At 44.7% G+C, this 21,647-nt stretch overlaps 1 protein-coding gene across 5 annotated transcripts in view; it reads right to left on the reverse strand.

Moving 5' to 3' along the window:
- Position 1: 1 nt before the first annotated feature.
- Positions 2-21,647, reverse strand: part of Tet (Ten-Eleven Translocation (TET) family protein) — a 105,678-nt gene continuing 84,032 nt past the window's right edge. For 4 of the 5 annotated variants that reach the window (XM_066301108.1, XM_066301107.1, XM_066301110.1 and 1 more), the window contains 8 exons: positions 15,944-16,108; positions 13,532-13,601; positions 11,914-12,094; positions 11,644-11,860; positions 9,819-10,031; positions 8,459-9,760; positions 7,424-8,160; positions 2-6,010 (listed from right to left, as the gene is read on the reverse strand). In XM_066301108.1, the coding sequence (XP_066157205.1) occupies positions 5,062-6,010; positions 7,424-8,160; positions 8,459-9,760; positions 9,819-10,031; positions 11,644-11,860; positions 11,914-12,094; positions 13,532-13,601; positions 15,944-16,108 (3,834 nt within the window). In that variant the 3' untranslated portion in view covers positions 2-5,061. The remainder of the gene's footprint in view (positions 6,011-7,423; positions 8,161-8,458; positions 9,761-9,818; positions 10,032-11,643; positions 11,861-11,913; positions 12,095-13,531; positions 13,602-15,943; positions 16,109-21,647) is intronic. The other variant, XM_066301109.1, reaches the window with a different exon arrangement.

The raw sequence follows: 21,647 nt of genomic DNA on the forward strand, positions 1-21,647 counted from the left end.
ATTTGCTATATTATAAATATATTCACAAGACAAATACACGTACTTTTAATGTCTTAATTCTCAATAAAAACTCTAGAACTAGGAATTATAGATGGCAATACCGATAAAAAAAATGCTTAAATTTTCAGTAGATACTTCCACATAAAATACAACACGAAATTCAAGTAGTTTAGATATTGCTTTCTTGAATACTCCGAGAATGAAGGGCGATGAGAGTTCTACAAAAATGGAACAAGGAAATGGAATGCAAGTATCCACTTAAAAGATATTTACAAATTGATTGTTGACAAATTCATATATACAATTCTATAGTATTCTGTGTAAGTATAGAATTCCTACAGGGGTGCAGTATATTTACAGCAAAACCAATCATACCTCGTAATTTTAACTCGACGCAATTCGGCCTCGCATACAGGGTGTTGGGGGAACACCTCTCGCGAATTCAACCGACGGGCAAGAGCGTCACGTTGACCAGAAAACTCCTCCCACCGCGGGGAGGACCTACGGGTTCAAGCAAAAAAAAAAAATTTGGGAACTTAAAATTTGGCTAAAACGTTGAGAAACGTGCTGGAAAAGTTGAGATCGTTCAACGGGAATTTTTTGCGCGAGCAGTGATAGCACGGTGAAAGTGATCTTAAGGGCTGAACCTGGCCCTTCGAAGATCGGCAGGCAACGGACCCGTTGCACGTCCAGTTCGTGCAGCCCCTCGGGAAAGCATCGGAGCGAAACGGGCGCAACGCGACGTTGCCGATTTTCGAAAAAAAAATTCTTTGCTTTCAGGAGGAAGGGGGCCAAAATCGCCGGTTGAATTCGGGGACAGGCGTTTCTCCCGCGCCCCGCGGGGGGCAAGACCGAGGCGGACGCGCGCAACGCGCGCCACCGTCCGAACTAGCCGCGAATGCCCCCTCTGCAGGGGGGCTGCGTGCAAAGGTACTGGACCCCGACAAAACTAATCTACTAATAAATAGCAATAAATTAATAATGGTGACTTCGATAGTTCTTAACTAAGTAAAATACAAAAATCATACGGCCGTCCTGGCGGCCGGCTTCGCAGTACTAAGAGTGGCAACTCAACGTGGCCGAAGAGAGGACACGCACGTCCCTGAAGAAGGTTTTTTTTTTTTCCTTAACTTTTAGGACTAATCGCTAAACCGCCTGTGTTCCCATCGCGGGCGATGGGAACCCGAGTTCAAATTTTACCTTACGTGTGCAATGGTTCAGTCGAAAGGGCAAAACTGCAAAAGCGAATATCTAATTGAAAAAATTTGGCATCGATGGCTAATATTATACTTTTAAAATACTTAATTTTCAAACAACAGCGTATACTAATTCTATACATTCAAACAGATCCACTGGTGATGAATTAGACATTACCATATACTCTATTTAATATTTTTTTAATAAAAAAATACTTTTAAACTATAAAATGCATATTTTTCGATAAGTCAATTTACAATAGTTACGGTCTTATTTGGAGATTATCAACAACAATACATTTTACCCATCTTATCATCTACCATAGACTAAAAGTATCCCGGAATTTTACCTTTTGCAATTGCGGCGTTGAAATGTATGGAATACGAATTTGCAAGCCTTAATCGCTACAGCATTCGCTCATGCTCCCCAAGCTCGCAGTGGTGATAACGACTTACACAATATCACAGGAAAATGGAATATATTTAATTTTTCGATTAACCATTAGGAAAAGTTAAATATTTAAAAGGGTTTTCTTCCATACATTTGATGTTTAGTTATGCATAAACTATTTCAGTTACCTAGAGTAATAACAGCGTGATATAAAATGAGGTATAGTTGGTATTGTTGTCCTTTTTCGAGCTTGTTCATCGGTTCATACCGTCCTAACATTCGTAGTCCGCGTGTCGTCCTCCAGAAGGACCGTTGCGAGGTCGCGCCGCGGCAGCCCCGAACGGGGCGTTCGTAGGACCGAGGGACGCTCGAAACCTACGCGGCAGCTAAAACCTCCAGAAGCATTGAGAATTTCATTACCGCACTGCGTCCGGAATTTACACACGTTTTACACTAAAACAAGAAAAAAATTACCAATTTTGAAGTCGCGCCCAGGGGGCGCCCGAGAGGGGAGGAAAAAGCCCGACCGCCTCGCGGGAAAGAGGCGACGGGAGCCGTAAATCAACAACGGTGCCGCCGAACTAAAGTCTGTTAATGCGCTGGAATTCTGCCCCTGAGAAGGCAGGACGGCGGCGCGAAAGATCGGCCGCCGCCTTTCCGGCGAACCCGCGGGTCGAACCAGGCGAAACGATTTGAAATATTAATTTCACCCGCGCGTGCGGCAGGGCCGGCGAACGGGCATCAAACGTCCCGCGCGGGACGTTGCAACTCTGGCCCGCGCCGCCGGCACCTCGCAAACTAAAGGAAGCGCCGGGAAGCTCGAGCGGGAGCGAAGTGGCGCTGGCCCTTTTTCGAAAGTCGGACTTTCCGAGCACCCCCGAAGGCGTCCGGAGAGAAACTAAAAACCGAAGATTTCGTTTTTTACTTATTTCTCGATCGCTGCTCGACGAAAAGAGCGCAAGCGCATTTTCAAGGCTACTTCTTCCCAGCCACGCGTTCGAACGTGCTTTCTCTCGGAAAATCCGATGTCGTGCCCGTAACAGGGAACGGAGTTGACGATGGCGGCCGAAGGAAGAAACGTCGGGGGGCAAATGCGAGCGCGAGATCGTGTAGCCGAGGAAGAGAGTGGCAACGAAAATGTGCTTGTGGGGCTTCGTTGTCACATGACCCCAGAGAAAACCGAAATTTTTGGTTTCTTCCGGACATCTCCGGGAACGCCCGAAAATCAAAATTTCGAAAGCGGCACTTGGTGAAGCGCCGAGCAGCGCAACCGCGCCCCCACTCAAAACTGCTGCATCTCATTTAGTTTCCGAGATCTCGACGGTGGCGTCGGATTTGAAACGGCCTGCGTCCCTTGAAGGGAGAATCGATATCAGAGAGAGGTTAAAAAGTCGCTGACGTCGGATTCAGAAGAGGAAAAAAGCACAAGTTGGGGGTAATGTGAGGAATAGAGGGAAAATGTGAGCAGGACAATTTTTCCCCATTTCATTGGGGGAAGATTGAAAATCCGCCCTGAAATTTGAAAAAAAGATCGGGGAGACTAAGAGGGCTCGGGGGAGCTCTCTAAGCGGCATATTACTGGGCGATGGGGAAAATAGAACCGACTTGATAAATGTCCCAGCTGAAATTTTAAAAAATCCAGGTTCTCTTGCCACGCCTGAGATATCAACTGAAACACCACGGAGTTTGCTCCGCCTGAGTTCGCAATGCCTCATCGCAACTCCCCAGAAGGGGGCAATGAGCGCGTCTCCCTCGGATCTGAGGGAGAGAACCATTATACAAGACATTAACCACCAATGCACCGCTCACACAAGGCAGGCGATCACAGCCAAGCCCAATAGGTCGTTTCACAGCGTTCGTACTATCTCTCACCATACCGAGATATTCAAAATTTCTCATTTCAGCCCTCAATGGTTGCATGGGGGCACGTAAGACTTTCAATCCGCAGTGAAGAGCGAATATGGAGTTAGTTGATGGAATGACTATTGGAGCTTGCTTGGTCGCTGGGCGTGTGATCCTGGGTGTATGACAGTGGATGGATGGCATAGGGCGTACGGCACTGTATGACCGGACTGCCCAGTCTGCGTCCAAAGGGACACGAGTCGATTCGGAGCACGTGGAGAGTGGCGTGGTCGTGGGAAGAGGACTGCGAAAGGTTTGAAGTCTCGAGTCTTGGGAAGGTTCGAAAAGGACGTTGTGGTATCATGGACAATAAAATTGCATAAAATATATTGCAATAGAACTGCACTTAATTAGTACAATAAAACTGCAGTTAATCAATGCAATAAAACTGCACATAAATTATGCGTATGCGATAAAATTACATATAATTTCTTGCAACAAAATGACGTATAATCCATTGCAATGAAATTGCACATAATTCATTACAATAAAATTGCACATAATTAATTGCAATAAAATTGCACAAAATTTACTGCAATAAAATTGCACATAATTAATTGCAATAAAATTTTATATAATCCATTACGATAAAATTGCGTATAATTTATTGAAATAAAATTACATCCGATTCGTTGCAATAAAATTGCTTGCAACTCATAGCAATAAATTTCCGTATGATTTTTAGCAATAAAACTGCATATTAAATATTGCAATGAAATTGCATACGATTTATTGCAATAACATTGCATACGATTTATTGCAATAAAATTGCATGCGATTTATTGCAATAAAATTGCATACGATTTATTGCAATAAAATTGCAAACGATTTATTGCAATAAAATTGCATACGATTTATTGCAATAAAATTGCAAACGATTTATTGCAATAAAATTGCATACGATTTATTGCTATGAAATAGTGAAAAAACGTGAGCTTTGCAAGATCGCAGACCCCTAATAATATATCAAACCGCATTCCTGGTTACTGTTCATTTTCACTAACATCACTACTCAGACATAACGAAATCAATCAAATCTCGTGTTCTCAGCGAACTGAAAACCGATCGGAGCGCAACGAAGCAGATAACGTAAAATTTTAAATTTATAGTACTGATATAAAACCTTTTAAAATCTTACACTCTGTTTACTGCTCTAAGCAATAATGCTGTTTGAAACACTGGCTAAGCCTTAATGCGTAAAGCTTTCTTTGGTAAAGATATACTTTGTTATGTACACTGAATGACTTTTTGTACTTTGTTTCGGCAATGTTAAATATTCTAACGTTAGTATTTCTGAGATCATAGAGGCACTATGAGTTAACGGCGTTAGTTACTTGAAATCACAAGCATTTTGGTATTTTTTCCATACTGAGTGATAGTTAAAAATCGCGAAAACCATACACTGTGCTTCAGACCTAAAGTATATGTACATTTTACAGCCTTTTCGTCGCAGAAAATTCCCAAACAGTCAAAGGCATTATTTTTAGCGGTCGTGAATAGCAGTGCTCAATATACAAGTTCATAGCCTAAAATACTACTACTAACTTTGGCAAACTAAGAAATGGCAGCAACTTAATTTTTTGGTATGGTCTTGGACCCCACATAGGGCTCCTGGTAGGCACCTGTAACCATACACGGGTACATGGGAAAGGTCGTGGTGAAAGAAAAGGTTGGCAGAGTGCTCGTTTCAACTCCCACCTCGCCTCCTGAATTACTTAGCAAACCTGCGGTCTTGAACTTGGAATCAACAGGTTCAAGACCCTTCAGCTTCAAGTAGTCGCCCAGACCGTGTTGGGGCTTATTCAAGCTTCGATGTTGGTAGAAAACTAAGCTTATGCGAGTAGGACTAGTCCTATCAGGGGTCCGCAGAGGTGTCGTTGCATGTAGCTCGTGTTTGGCACACTCGAACAGGACACTCCCGTGGGACAGAGCTATAGCTATTCCCCCCATCTCTGAATCTCTAAAGCACTCAGTATTATCGCTATATCTGATATCCACAGTTTTGCATTTGGGGCTGTTGTCCGTTGACTCACTTGAGGCCACGTTGTGATTGTACCAGTCAGGACTAGATAGTCCATGATTGAAGGGAGGAAGCACTTTCGGTTCGTAGTTATTGGAGTAATTTGAATAATTATTATTGAGGTACCCATCGCGGCTGTAGTGTTGGCTGAAATACTGAGGGACACTATAATACGCTGCTGGGTTGAAGTATGAATTGCTGCTTGGAAGGCTTTGGGCGTGCCTACCGTAAGAATTGCTAAACTGGTCATACCCCCAACCGGTCCTGGACACCGGAGAGTCCATTACGGTGCTGGAGATGTGATCGTTCTGGATTTCGGCGCTACTGTGGAAACTGGAAGTTTCTTGGGGAGACTGCAGCAATGACGTGGACGACACCGATGGAGACGACGGTGGATGAGGAGTGGAAGACTTGCGCTTTCTTTGGCCGTCTTCTCTCTTGTTTTTGCGGTTTTTGCATTTTTCCGCCGGTTCTGAAAATGTGCGCACTTCGCACTCGTACCTGGAATCAGAACGGAGATTTTTGAGTGGGTCTCTTGCTCTGCGGGGCGCGGCGCAGGCGCGCGCACAGGACCTGCACAGGTGTCGATTTTTCCTACGAAGCATCTTGCCGACGCCCGCGGTCGCTGGCTTCGAACGAATTGAAAGTTTGGGGAAAATTTGGTGTCAAAACCGATCAAATGCAGCAGAAAGGAGTTAAGTGCCTTAAAGGGCCACGCAGGGATTTTGCAAAGGATGTGCGAAGCGCGGCTCCATTATTAATAAACGTTAAGTAAAATTTATTCAAAATTTAACGCTGCTGGAGGCTAATTGTTACTAAAATAAGACAAATAGCGGAGATATTGTTTCCGCCATATTCTCTTACGCATTGACGCGCCCTTCGTCGCAGGTTAAAATCCACCCCGTTCAATAACTATACGTCATTTTTTAGAACAATTATTACCACCGGGGGTCCACAAACCATCCCCAGTCTCAACCGACGTCGAATACGCGAACTCCTTTAAGGTGCCCCAGAGCAAAAAGTCGCGTGGGGTTAAACCTGAAGATCGCGGAGGCCAAGGGCCATTATTCCCCCGACATACCGGTCCATTTGAAAACTGCTCTCGAACGTCCATACTGCAATGCTCATAGCTCAGTCGTAAAGACTTCCGATAACTCAGGAAGAGTATTTTGCGAGAAAAATATACAGGCTGCGCCGTCCAGTCGGCTTGGAGAAATAGCCGGTCCAATCAGATTCCGTCCTACAACACCCCAGACGTTTACTTTAAATTCCATTTGGAAACGATGGGCTGCTCGGATGGATCTGATGGGTTTTGACACCAAATCGCAATTTTTTCTCTCAATAACCAACGGAAAACACACAAGAGCACACAAAGATGTGAAAGTGAATCAACTACCATAATGTTAAACCTTAGTTGCATATTAGGGTTAAAAAACATCATATAATTTTAAGGGTGGCCCCTGAACCACCCCTCTTCGAGCTTTCAGCCAGCTCAAATTTTTAGCAAACCAAGAGGCCAATAAACCAAAAACACCTCCCGAATATGGTTATTCCGGGCTTTCCTGAAATGCGGAATTTTTGGAAATTTCGGCATTCCGCCTTCTGAAGCCGATATCTCAGCAACGGTGGGCGTCGGGAAAAAGCTTTACATGAAAAATCGACATGTGGCGAGGTCCTCTGCGCGCACCTGTTCCGTGATGGTTGCGCTGCGAATCACCCTGTATGTTAGTTAAGAAAAATAGCATATATTTTAGCTCGACTCTAGGAAAGTCGGACTAATAGTAAAGAGCATGGGCAGGCACCTACTTCAGATATTTCCTTCACTTCTTTTAATTGATGGATGAAGAGAAGTGAGAAGGAAGGAAATGAAATATTTCATCACGGAATTAGATGCGTCCACAATTTAATACTCACTTGCTGAGAACCTCAATTTCTCCCTTGGCACACTTGGAAACTTGGTTTTGTTGAGAATCGAACTCATCCGTATCCTCTGGAACGTATAGAGGCAGCACGTGCAGCTGCTCTTCCAGAGGCTTCGCCATTCCCTTGTGCTTGGTCAGGGTGACGACCACGGTGCACCCGTTGACCATATTGTGAATGTCCTTGTGGGAGTGGGCGCAAAAGTCCACACAGGCGGTCACCCCAGAGAATGGTCGCCCTGGGTTGCGCCCAAGTCTACAATCCGGTGCGACGTGTTCGAAACGTGTCTGATTCTTGAAAGATTGCGGGGCAAGTGCTTTATACATAGGACTAACAATGTCGGCTAAATCCTGCAGTTTTTCCTCGATTAGGCCTTCTTCCTCTTTAGTATTGAGACGGAATTTCCTCACATCTTTGGAGCGAGTGAACTTACATCCGTTGTAGTACATGCTCCAGGAACATCCAAATGAATAGCTGGCTCCGCATTTGTCCTCGTTTATTCCCTGGCAGGCGCAGGTGCGTAAGTCGTTGGTGGAGCATCTCCTTTTGGTGGGCAGCCCGAATTTGGTGAGTTTCTCCGTGAGGAGTTGATATAGCTCGTCCGCATTCTCGTTGGTCACTCCTTCCCACACCACCAGGCACACCACAATGAAAGTCGAATGGCAAGTGTGACCTCTGCGCTGTTTCACTATGACTAGATACTTTTCTTCTGCGCAAACGCGACGGTGAACCTACAAAAAGTCCCTGTACAGAACCAGCTACAGTTTCCAGTGGTGAAATTTTTTTCAGCTCAGAGGTGAATTTTGGGAAAAACTCGGTGGGGGGAATCGCCAAATAGATCCAAAAGGGAATTAAAGGGTAAAAACGAGTCTCAGCTTTCGGGTTCTTAAAAGTGTGCTTTAGAGCTGAAGAGAAGATATAAATGACGACGATGATGGGGGGCTACCCTTGGGTAGATGCAGAATTTGCATGTAAACACTCATGTAATCGAGATCTGAAGGAGAACGGAAGATCAAAAATTCATCTTACCCACTTGACTATCGGACACCCCTGAGCAGTCTTCCCTTCCTTTCCCGTATATCTGATCTTCTCGATCCGAATGGCCGGACCTTTAGCTCCGGTCTGCGACTCGAGATTATGCCTAAGGTTCCTAAGACTACTGGCACAGCCTAAATGCGTATAATAGGTTCCGGGTTCCGGAGGTCTTTGATCCGGGGAGAAACAATGGCATTGGGGAATCTCCTCGCCCACCATTCTGGGAGGAGAGCTCTTCTCCCCTGACTTCGGCTTCCTCAGAAAACTGTCCTCGGACAGCAGCTTTTTGCGTGGCGTAGAGCTTTCATCCCTCCTGTCCTGCAGCCAGGATTTGGTGTCCTCAGGAGAGGAGAATGCACCTTGTTCTTGTTTAATGTCCCATCCCCCTAAAAATAGTTTTTGCTGGCTGTATGGAGATTGGACTTGCGGCTCGCTGTACTGAGGGGAGGCGTCGGGACGTGCTCGGGAGATCACTGGGGATCTCTCGTGTGCCATGTTTGGGAATTTGGGTTCTGGATTGACGTATTTCTCGCTTCTGTTGTGATCGTATGTGTTCCTGGGCAAATGCTGAACCGTAGAATCCCATCGCTCCATAATTCGGTCATCAACACTTCCTTTGATCCTCATAGAATGCAAATTGTGGCTTTTTAAATAATAATCAGTCTCATTACAAACATTATTGCTATTGGAGTTTTCTGGCATTGACAAATTATTGTTAGTCCTTTCTGGGCTGATCTGAGCGAAAGCGGCACTTTCCCTCCTCAAAACTGACGGTGGAAGCTTTCTAGTTGTCGTCGGCTTAACTTGAGCAAATGTATGAGTATTATCCGATGAATAGTTGCTGTTGAACTTGTCGGGGCCACCATCAACCCTTAGAGCGTCTAAGCGATGATGGTGGCTATACCATAAAAAATGACCGGTAGGTTGGTTCTGATCCACGTTCTTCACCTCCTGGTCAATTTTCACGTCGTTCTGCTGCTTGTTCAGGATCATGGTTTTTATCCGGGTGTTTAAGTTCACTTTATCGGCCTGAGAAAAAACCTTCTGGGGGCCCTCGCTCGCCAGTTTCGTCGGAGTGGTGCCCTCGGAGCGATGAGCCATATAGTGCGAGTGGCTGTTTTGTTGCTGATCCGGTTGATAGTGGTCAGATTTGGTTTCCTGGACTTGCAAGTGTTGCTCCCACATCATCTGATCCTGTTTGCTGTCTATCCATTGGTTTTGCTGTCCGCTGTACTGCTCACTGCCTGGGTATCCACTAGAGTTGTGTGAAACTACCTGCGGACTGCTGGTGTTCACCTGAAAAAGGAGGACATTGAATAGTCAGCAATGGGGGGTTTCGACGGTGAAAGCTCACCTGTGGGTACCCAGGCTGAGCGTTTCCCGAATTCGCATTTACGAATTGGGTCTGTTGATGGCTCGAGCCGGGGCTGAAATTGGCTGTACTGACGGTGGCGTACACTGTAGTCTGTTGCTGCTGGGACATTTGTTGTTGCTGCGACTGTTGCTGGCTGTTTTGCTGGTAGTTTTGGTTCGGTGTCGGAGGGTTCTGGTTCGCGACGCTGCTTACCTAAAAATAAAACATGGTAATTCTTCGCGCAAGGAAAATGTTTATCAAATTTTGCATAGTTGATGAAAAGTCCCTTAAAAATCAAACCTTCCGACACCCTGTAATTTTTACCCCCTTCCTGGGCGGCTAGGTGGCGGGGGAGTCCTCAGCAAATATGCGGATTGAGAGAGAAAATTTCGCACGAAATTTTGAACACGGCAAAGGTTCGCATTTTAAAATTATCTTCAAACCTACAGGGTCCGCCGCAAAGGTGTGGCAATAACAAATTAGATTTTCTCAATTTTTTTTATTTCTCCTTAAATTTTATAGAGAGTTTGTGCGACGCACCGTATCTTTAAAATTTACCGTTTCCGAACTATTCGGTGAATTTTCGACAGCTGCAAGGCGCCACGGAAATCGGTGCTCCGCCCTAAGGGCCGCGAATTTCGAAACCGGCCTTCCGAAGCTCCAACGGAACTTAATGAGCTCCGCGTAGTCGAACTTGAATTTGAGGAAAGCTCTCCCAGAACCACCGAAGTATGCCCCCGAAGTTAGACGATTTAAAACGTCAATAACTTGCCGATTTCGGACGAGGTGCCCCAATTTGCTCCCCGGCATCGTGTTCAAAATTCAAAAATCCAAAGCTTTCGTCGACATCACCCTCTACCTAAACCCGACAATTTCTGAGTTCTCGAAAATCGCCCCCTTTTGGCCTCTAAATGTTTTGATAGTCGCATTGGGTGACGTCTGTAGCTGCCTGTTGTTACTTTGGCTTAATTAAAATTTAACTTTGTTAAAATTTAATTGCTACTTGGCGTAATTAAATTTTAACAAAGTTATCATAAATCATAATATTTATGTGAACTCATCAAAAAATCCGAACGCGTAACAACTCAACGCACAGCTCCTGACGTCACTGGCGCGACTATCAAAACATTTAGAGGCCAAAGGGGACCAATTGTCGGGAACTCGGAAACGGCTGGATTTAGGGATGAGGTAACGTTAACTGGAGTTGTAGATTTTTGAATTCTGAAGACGATCCCGCCGAAAAAATGGGGGGCATTCCGTTTGAAACAAGCGAGTCGTTGACGTTTAAAGTCGTCCAAATTCGGAGGGATATTTCGGTGGTCGCGGAAGACTTTTTCTCAAATTTAGATGCATCAAAACGCAGCTCGTCAAGTCCTCTTGGAGCTCCAGAAGACCGATTTCGAAATTCGCAGCTGTTAGGGCAGAGCATCGATTTCCGTGGGAGCTTGCAGCTGCGAAAATTTTCCTAGATAACTCGGAAACGATACGTTTCAAAGGTAGGGTACCTCGAACAAAACTTAACTTAGCTTAAAGCTTAAAAGCTAAAGAGCTTAAAACTTAACGGGAAATCCCGAAATTGCAAAAAATTGGGAGGGTTCCATTAAAAAAAAAATTGTAGTTGTCACACTTTCGTGGCGGACCCTGTAGATTTGAAAATAATTTCGAAAAGCCGACCTGAAACATGCTAAAAATTTTCGTGCGAAACTCCCTCGTCTCAACCGCCCATTTACCGAGATATTGGACTCCCCAAGTGGCCACCCTGTACGTAAAAAATGTCTTCTTCTGGCTTAAGTAGAAGTGCTGTAGGTACGGCACAGGTACTCACCGAACTAGGCCTAGACTGCGATCCTTCATTGTTGGAACTGCTAGATCCAAACTGATTATACTCCTGGAACTGCCTGTTAGAGCTTTGCTGTTGCTGGGGTGGTTGGGCCTGTTGGTTCTGGGACGGCTGCACTTGGTTGGCTGAACTCGGACTGGGGGTATGAGAATAATTCGAATTTGGTCTAGGCGGTACCATTTGGGTGGATTGAATGGGCACACTGAGAACAGTTCCACTCTCAGATAATCACGTTGCCAATAAGGTTTTACCTACCTCGGCGGTCTTGCGTTGGTCGGCGTCAAGACTTGAACAGCACTTGTGTAGAACGTGCTCGGCTCGAAGGCCGGTTGCTGATAGCTGGTTTGATAAATTCCATTGGGATATTGCTGATAAGTATCGATTGGTTGTCCGGCGGACGGGATCTGCTGGATAAATTGCCCTTGCCACCCTGAAACTAGAGATGGAAATAGTTCCGAGTCTATTCATCATTCGCGGCATTGAACGGGTCGCTACATTAACTCCCGGTTAAAATTAATTACAAACTGCACGCGTACGTGTATTTTTTATATTCCTTTATCTCGTTGATAAAATGTGAACAAGCGCGGTGTTGGGCCACACCAACGCGTATCAACCGGTTTCACACAGTGCGGCCCATGAGGGCCGCGTCGCATGGGAAATTCTTTTCCTCGTGAATTTGGGTGAATTTTGGCCTCGTCTTCAGGTCGTGCTTCGGGAACGATGGGAAATGACATAGAGATCGAAAAACAAATGACTGACTGTAACTGTCGAATTGCATTTTTTTTTATGTTCAAAATCCGCCATTATTTCTCGAAATTTTGAAAAAAATGCAATTTGACAGTTACGTCAAATTGCATTTTTTTGGAAATATTCAAAATCCGCCATTATTTCTCGAAATTTCGAAAAATCACGAAGAAAAAAGTTTATACAAAATCATTCGTTTTTCGATTCATACGTCATTTCTCATAGTCCCCGAATCGCAACCCGAGAGCAAAACCAAAAATCACCCAAATTTACAAGTAAAAAGATTTCGTATACGACGGGTCACACTATACAGAGCGTCCAACGAAAATTCAGCGGGTTTTTCCCCGGCTATTCTAAGAAAATTTCGTCCTTCGTTGATTTTCGAACAGCCACTTCGTTCCCGAGATACAGAATGAGAAAAATTTTCGACAAAAGCGACATTTTATTACTGAATATCACAGATAATCCCTCTTAATCTACAAGAACTGTTCGAAACTACTACCTCGAGCAAAGCAGCCGCAGCAAGGTCCACCTCGGCCAATCTATCTCTAGAAAAATTTAATCGGTAAAAAGAACCAGCGTCAGTACTCGGTCACTTCTAATCATCATTGGTCTTCCTGGTCTGCCAGTTTTTAAATAACAAATATGTAATGACGTACTGAGATCGCTGGTCCGGTCTAGGCGCGCTTCTCCTATGGCCTGCTCGATCTCCAGACTTAAACCCCCTGGACTATTTCCTGGGGCGACATCTAAAGTCATTAGTTTCGAATGCTCCACTGGGAAATGTGGAAAATGTGAAAAATCGTGTCATTGCTGGGTGTAACTCAATAGGAAACGACTCCGATGCTTTTGAAAGAGTTCGACAGTCAATGAGGAGGAGACCGGAATCGTGTATCCCAGCTGGAGGCAGTCCGTTTCGACAGTTCTCGTGGATTAAAAAGCTCTAAATGCAATATTTAGGAATATAATGTGCTTTTCTCGCTCTGTATCGTGGAACAAAGAGGTTTTTCGAAAATTTTAAACAGCAAAATATTCCTGGAGTATCCCAGGGAACGATCCCTGGAAATGCTGCCGTATGTCCAATGGACGCCCTGTGCGAACCAAACGCTAATAAAAAAGACATATTTACCTTGTGGGGGTTCCGCTTGCCATACTGGGGTCGGAAATCGGTTCGGATCGGCGTAGAAGGGCATTGGGGTCTGAAGGAGATAAAAAATTAGTTAAGGGTGCCATTTCAAGTTTAAAAATGACGGAAATATTTAATACTTCAAATTAGCTTACACGTGTACTATTTAAAAAAAAAACTTTCGACTTCCTGTCACTTCCGGTTCAACCGGAAATAGCTGCCAGCTTGCTAATTTCAAACGGGACACCCAGTATATTATCGTGTTTTTCGATTCTACGTAATATTTGAGACACATTTTCCATATAAATTCCTGTACCTAGCTCTCACCGTTTTTGAGATATCGGACCTTGAATCAAAAACGTGCCCCCGTAATGGCCGATTTCAAAATTGAATATCTCGCAGCTACTAAAGACACGATCTTCACGTTTCTCATAGTGTCAGGTATACACTTTACTATTTATATGGGTCAGTATCATACAGGGTGTCCAAAATTCAGCTCCAAACATTCACGTTTTTGAAATTGCAGGAGTCTGTTTTTGGGACACCCTATGACTTTGAGCAGCATCCAGCAGAGAATACAATTCTCCACTGAATTGTGTCAGGGTCATCTAAGCCTATTCCAAACCATTCGCGAAATAATTAAGTTGTCATTCGTTATGGTCAATTTTTACCGTTCAATTCGTGGTTAATTGAAGACAGTGGCGTACTTCCGCGCGTCCGCGCCACGTTCAACAAAATGTGCAGAAAAGGATTCGGGAGTATCATTTCACGCGTTCAAAGAATTTACCGGAATGGAACCGTTACATAATCTTGAGGGCGACCCACCCCCGAACCGCCCCTCGTTGAGCTTTCAGCCACTTCTAACTTTTAGCAAATAAAAACGTCAATAAAACAAAAACATTTCCCTAATGTGGTTATTCCAGGCTTCCCTGAAATACAGAATTTTTCCGATTTTTTTCATTCCTCTTCGAAAGCCGATATCTCAGCAACCGTGGGCGTCAGAAAAAATCTCACGTGAAAAATCGAATCTGCGCACGCGTCTGTGCTGTGTCGGTTACTCTGCAAATCACCCTGTACAGGGATGGTGGCGAGAAAGGCGAATTCTCCCCTTTGGGACGCCATTGGGCACTCTTCCAGGCCAAGGACTTGGCCCTCCGTCACAGTGAACACAGAAGCACGTCTGCAGGGTCAGCACGAGCTGCAGGCGCAAGGAGAGCCACCTCAAGGTGGCAAGAGCGTGCCCAACGGAATCACGGCTACGGGTCAACGAAAGATCCGCCCTGTCATTGCCAGTAAGGAGGAGTCGCCGATGCATCGGGGACCCAATGACAATCCTCAAAGGCCAATGCAGGCTGGTCAGAGAGGCTTTCAACTCCTGGAAGCGGAGGACAGCTCCCTCTGCAGACACCGAGGTGCGGCAGATGAGTCCTCACGCAACCTCCGAGAGGTGTGCAATAAGTGGGCGTGTCTTGGGCATCGGGTTCGCCGAGCCGCTTTGCCGAGGGCAGGGGGGGCAGGAGGCCTAGGACGTCAGGAGATTAAAGAATTTAAAATCGACCATTGTAGTTATTGCACAATCTGTTATCCGACTTGGTGTACCAAAAAAATATATTAATTTTTTTTTTTTAATATTTAAAAATTTTTTTTATATAAAAGAAAATATTTGAAACTAAAAAAAATTTTAAATATAAAAAAATTTTAAATATAAAAAATTTTAAATATAAAAAAAATTTATATTTAAAAGTAAAACAAATAATTTTTTTTTATATTAAAAAAAAAATAAATTAAAAAGTTTTTTTAAATGAAATTTTCTTGATTTTTCCAGGAGCTGCCGGCGGGGTCTCTCCGAGGGGACCGAATGAACTGACCAGTTGTCCCAAAGAAATGGAGGTACGAGACTGACGTGCACGGAAACACCATGACGAGGTCCGGCATTACAGTCAACAAGTTGAAACGGGCCGCACGATGTCTTCATTCATAAATCACACGCACCTTGCGGTTTGACAAAAACTGATGGTCCCGGCCCAAACCAGCGGCCCTCTGTCGTAGTTTATTTGGCAACTGGGGTTAAAGTTGAGACAGACAGAATACGATTTCGTTATCCCTGGGGGGAAAAGGCCTCGGACCCGACCTGCCCCAACGGTAGGGTGTTTATACGGCGGACCCTTTATCCCCTTGAAGCTATCAAATGGAGAATCTCCCCCGGCTCAGCTGATGATAACACGGACTTTTGTACTCAAGGTTAGCATCGGGTGAATTTTTTAAGGGAAATGTCTCGTTCAATGGGAGAAACAATCCGGAACTGTTCGGACTTAATTGGTGAGCGACATATTGAGGTTGGAAATTTCTGTTCTGTATTTACGCAGATTTGTACCGAGACATTCTGGAATCGTTGCAACGCTAAACCATATTTACCATTGGCTGCTGCTGGACGGTTACGGGCTGGGATATGGGCTGGGGGCTCGGGCGGGAAGCAGGCTGTTGAACTGGGCCTACAGCTCCTCCGTTGGCATCACCTGTGGACAAGCCCCCAGAAGCTAGAGAACTGATGGGGCCATTGGGTTTTCTTCCACGATAGCTCTGCGAAGGACAAAAACGGCAAATTAGTGTCAGCTTTCTCGCACGACCTGTATAATAAAATCCTTATAATGCGACCTCAGAAAGCTGAGAAAAGGTGCTATAAACGCATCAGCTTCGAAAGTGATTCCGACATACTCCGTTTTCCTCGCATTAACTCCTCGTTGGGGAGAGCATAGAATCCTTTCCACATTACACAATGGTGATTTTAGCACCCATATACCTTAAGATGGGTTGCACCATTAAAGTTTTTTGGTCGGCGTGGATGGGGGCTGCGGGCGGAATGAACATTACAAGAGACGTCGACGTTAAACGCTCCTCTCGATGTCTCGATTAACGCGGTTTTGATCTAGACCCATATTCTTCATAATTTGATCATGCTTCTTCCGAAAACTAACAATAATGAGGGAGACTACATGATTTTAAATTAGGGAAAGGACTCCATTTACGGAATAGACTCTATTTAGCAATTGCCTTTACTAAGGAATAGACTCTACTGAGCAACAGCCTCAATTTTTCCGTAAATATATGTGTTCATCTGCTAAAACGAACCCGCTACAACGAGCCCTACTGGAGTGTGAAGCGTTGTCCCCCTCCCCCCCCCAAATAAAAATGTATGATACAGGGCGTCTATTTAGCGACCCCTCGGACCGTTACGAGTTTGTCATTTCGAGACAAAATCCATCACTGGGATGTACGTGAGGCCAATGAAGGTAAATTTCAAAATTAGTGACGGCCCTACAGGGCGTCCGGAAAAAGCGGGGCGACGTGAATATTTTTAAATAGGACCTAAACCATCGAAGTCATGGCACCGCACGATCGAAATTCGGGCCCTTAGCCATGAACGCAAATTTTCCCGAAATGATTTATCCATTAATCGTTAAGATAAATATGAGATTATTTTATACCAAAAAGGAAGAAAATTGAATTTTCCTTCGTCTTACGACATAAAGAGCGGACCGTCGTATTCGAAACAATCAAGAAAATTTAAGCTGAAGAGGTGATGATTAAAGTGATTGGTACGAACACCCTGTATGTGGTTTTGGCTAAATGCGTATTCTTGCCCGTCGAGGTGTAATTTAAAATCATCTAAATGCAACTTATGCAACATAAATTTTCCATAGGGCACTGCAAGACCAATACAGGACCCGGAGAGTATTCCGTCATGTGGAAAAGTGCCGGTGGTCCCGTTTAAGAGCATGGCCCGTTATGACGCGCCGCTTTTTTGAGACACCCTGTAGGGCGGTCACTAATTTCAAAATTTACCCTCACTTCTGTGTACGCGCCCTCATGATCGATTTTTTCCTGAAATCGCGAATGACCTCATGGGAGTCTGAAGGGCTATTAAATGAACACCCTGTATATGCCGGACATGGAATGGCAGAGCAATAGTTCTGAGAGATAACCGTGTTTCTGGTCCGAGTAATCCCCTGAAGTTTTGCTCAAAGTGATTTCTCCAGTAGGCATAAAAAAATAAAAGAATAATAAAAATAAATAAATAAATAAATCCATGAATGAATATTTATCTCCTACATTAGACTGGTTTTTTCGAGCGGTGATCGCCCCGTTTTACCACGGAAGACTTTAATAATAAATATTATGGTAATTGTTGGATTAAGGAAGGGGGCCGGTGGCATGGCCGCCGCCTTCTCCAGACTTAGCTCCGTTAGATTTCTTCTCATGGAGTCAACCGAATGATTTTATCTATTCCACACCAATTCTTACTCTCGAAGACCTACGTCGCCGGATAACTAACAGTTTTCGTATAGTTTGTAACAATTCCGGAATTTTTGGGCGACAATCAGTGATTCCTCCATGTCAAGCCTGCGTTGCTCCCGGAGAAAGACATTTTGGGCAATTTCTCCAATTCTTAATAAAATTTTCTGTTTTTTAACGGTTTTTCATTTCTAATTAAACAATCTTTTTAAGTGGGCCTTTTCGGCACGTGTGCAAAAATGTTTATCCATTAACAAACACGTTCAGTATGCCTCATTGGTTTTAGACACGTTTTAGCCGGAAACCGTCGCTTCACGCGATATCGATAAAGTGTACCTTGTTAAAGCAGCGAAGGTGGAAAAGAGGTTGTTTTCAGTCTGAAGTGACATACAGCGTGAGCGAAAAAAATTAGGACAGATAAAAATGTGACGGAGCCCTGTATGCGGCGCCTTCAGATAATGCTTGGGTTTTGCGTCATAAAAACCCGCGTGTAGGCGGAATTTTGTCCTATTTTTAGATCTTTGTCCAAAAAAATTCCGAAAAAAAAACTAAATTTAGACACCCAGTATATCTTGAACGAAGGAACGAAGACGTTGCGTTCATTCACACGAACCGTTTTTACCTTTCGATTTCACACGGATCACGCCGGTTACGTTCGGGCCAGACTTGCAGTCGCACCCTGTACAATCGCGCCCACAACCCGAGTCGTAATTAGGGTAGTAAAGGCTGTTACGTCACGGTAACCTCAATCCTTGGATCGCATTCGTCGAATTAACAGTCCATTATAAATCAAGGTCGTGAAGTATATTATTATGACCCGGACGTCAAGTTTAAATCTCGAATTTTTAATTTAAGACCTGAAGGTCGCGGGCATTCCGCCACCGCGGCGTACAAGCGATTTTCGCCGCCACTGGCTTGGAATGGATTTTTACAATGTTGCAACGCACCGATCCATCAACTCCCGAAGCTTAAGATAAGTAGCCATAAACAACACTAAAACAACAACAACAACAATAATAATAATAATAATAACAACAACAGCGAGGACGATTACGACATCGCGACCGATTACCGCGCTAGGTAAATAAGCCGGACGCTATTGACCTGTTACTCAGCTGTTGCCGAAACGGGAGCGAGAAAACGTACTTTACAGTCATTCGACGCACCCAATTATGGGGTCTCTTGAAGGGGGTAATGGAGGAAAATTAAGCACGTCTTAGCAACATCCCCAAAGGTATAATATCGATAATAGTCTTCTATCTATAACCCAATCACCTCCCACAGCGAGCTTGTCGTTCCGGCGTTCGCGTAATGGAGACAGTAATTAATAACGGTGGCGTTGATCCCATTATCTCACGGGTTCGTCACATTCTGCAACACCACCATCGAATTTTCCCAACGAAAAACGTTCACAAGCACACGTCGGACCCGAGGGGCCTCGACGAAGATGCACACAGACACGCGGTCATTCCACTTAAAATTCGATAAGTAGGTCGAGAGCGTTATTCGGGGCACACGAGCACGTTGGTGACGTGCCGTCTTCGACGTACTTAAGTAGCACACACACATAAGCGGTTCTAGGGCAAAGCGAACTTACTTGCATACCCTCGGTTGGACGGTACCCTCCCTCTGAACTACACCAACTTAGGGGAGACGAGTACCCGGACGGGCCTGGGTGCTGCCACGGAATTCGGTTCGCACGGACGATTTCGGGCACCGAAAAGGGTACCACCCACTGATGCCTTTAGAACTCAAGAGACTGAAGCTCGACGTGGAGGTATGGTTGCGCGCTTGATGCCCCTGACAATGCGTACCGCAGTACTGAACGTGTATGCTATATATGTATTATATATGTATATATATATATATATATATATATATATGTATATATATATATAGATATATGTATATTTAGAGCGCACTATTCTAAAATTTGGGCCAAAACGAGGACGCGAGAGACTCGATCGTTATCTTCCTCGATTTCAACTTTCAACAGAAAATTAATATTTTCGCTTGACCCCCCCAGCTGTAGACGTACCTGAGCTGAGAAAGCCCGACTCCCAACTTGAGCTTTGCATTTTTTGTTCCATTGGTTAAAGCTGGGGGATCGATGGGCCGTCGGTCTGTGCTAAATTCACAATACAATTCACTCGGCGATTTCCGCACAGTCCCGACCGTCCCCGCTCGTTTTCAGCCTTCAGTTCAGCGTGTGTCACGTTTTCATGTTCCGCTGATACAGCCGAAGCAATCAGCACTAAACCGTAACGTTATCTAAGAGAATTCCGCATTCGAACGGGGCCATATCTTTGTGCCATTTGCGATTGTTAATTACCGAGGGATATCCGAGACGTAACAGGGAAAAATAACACCGGATAATTGAATTTGAGGCGGCTTACGCAACAGTCCCACGATGATCCGAAAGGCGTCGCTTTAATCGGATGAAATTAGAGCGAATGTTGGTCGGACCTACAAAGCCGTGGAGAAGACAAATTTCGAAGTTCGTGGTAGCGGCGTCGAGCGAGGAGCGTCGCGTCGGGGAGGGCGCGGGTCAGGAGAGCATTGTCGCGACTGGAGGAAACCGGGAAAGGTGGCAAACCGCGACTCCCGGCCGGAAGCGTCTCGGCCCGACCGCGGGGAAGCGGGGGGCACTCGTCCAACATCTCCGAACGGTGGTGTCCAGACGATATTTGTCCGCGAAGGCCTCCATTGAGCCTCTAGCTTTTAGCACAGCTCAGCTACCCGAGATAACTGAGCGGGACCTAAAGAGTCGCAGCTCTCAGGACAACCAAACGCGGAGGCCTTACGTCGTAGCTTCCAGTTGCTGCGCGCCACAAGATAATTGCGCTCCTCAGACGAAAAATGTCCGGACAAAGTTCGACGGGCGCGATGCGTAACGTGTCGCGTCCCACCCGACGGGACAGGACGCATCTCCGAACAGTAATCCACACAGGAACTGAGATGTCGTTGCGACGAAGACGTATACAGAGTGTCCTCCGATGGGGCCACAAATTTTTTGACCAAAACTCGCTCTCGATGATGAAAGTTTTTTTCAAAAGAAAATGCAAAATTCGGTCCGTTTGTGGTCTGGACAACCCCATCCGAGGACACTGCTCACACGGGGTGTTTGGTTGAGCGGCTGACAGTTGTCAGTGGAAGGTAGACGGGGTCATTTCGACACCATATGACGATGGTTGTCCTCACGCAGAGTCTCGCCGCTTTCGGGACATCTGCCTTCTGAGGTTTCTGTGCAAAACAACGGAGTCGATCGAACTAAATTAATTTTTTTAATAGTAAATGTCTGCGGCTTTCGGAGATGTTTTGTCAAGTTCTTATGTGTGTAATGACAAAGAATTAACAAAAATTTACTAAAAATTATCACTATAAACAATTATGTGGACAATTTAACGTCTTAAAATACTTTAGCTTCAATTTATTCTTAGATTTTAGTTAGAGAATATTTTCTCTAACTCGGCGTCAGCTCTATAAATCCAAATAGTCTTAAGAGCTTCTCTAATCCATACAAACGATGTCATGACAAAATTGCAGTTCCAAAACTACGAACAAAGTGAATTATTGCCCGCAAGAGAATGGGGGAGATTAAATTTAAATAAATTTTAATTATTTAAAAACTTTTAGCGTTAGTTATAATTTAAACAATGCCGCTATTAAGTAATTTTATTTTCAAAACGAGATTCCCCGCTTCCGATGCAATTACTTGTCCCTTCTACTCTGCCCTCCGGACTTTCCCGCCCTTATTTCAAAAGCAATGAGACTTTGTGTAAGGATAAACATGGTTACAGGGGTTCGAAACGTATCTATGTATGTC

Source organism: Euwallacea fornicatus, chromosome 38, assembly GCF_040115645.1.
Source record: "Euwallacea fornicatus isolate EFF26 chromosome 38, ASM4011564v1, whole genome shotgun sequence".
NCBI classification, from domain to species: Eukaryota; Metazoa; Arthropoda; class Insecta; order Coleoptera; family Curculionidae; genus Euwallacea; species Euwallacea fornicatus.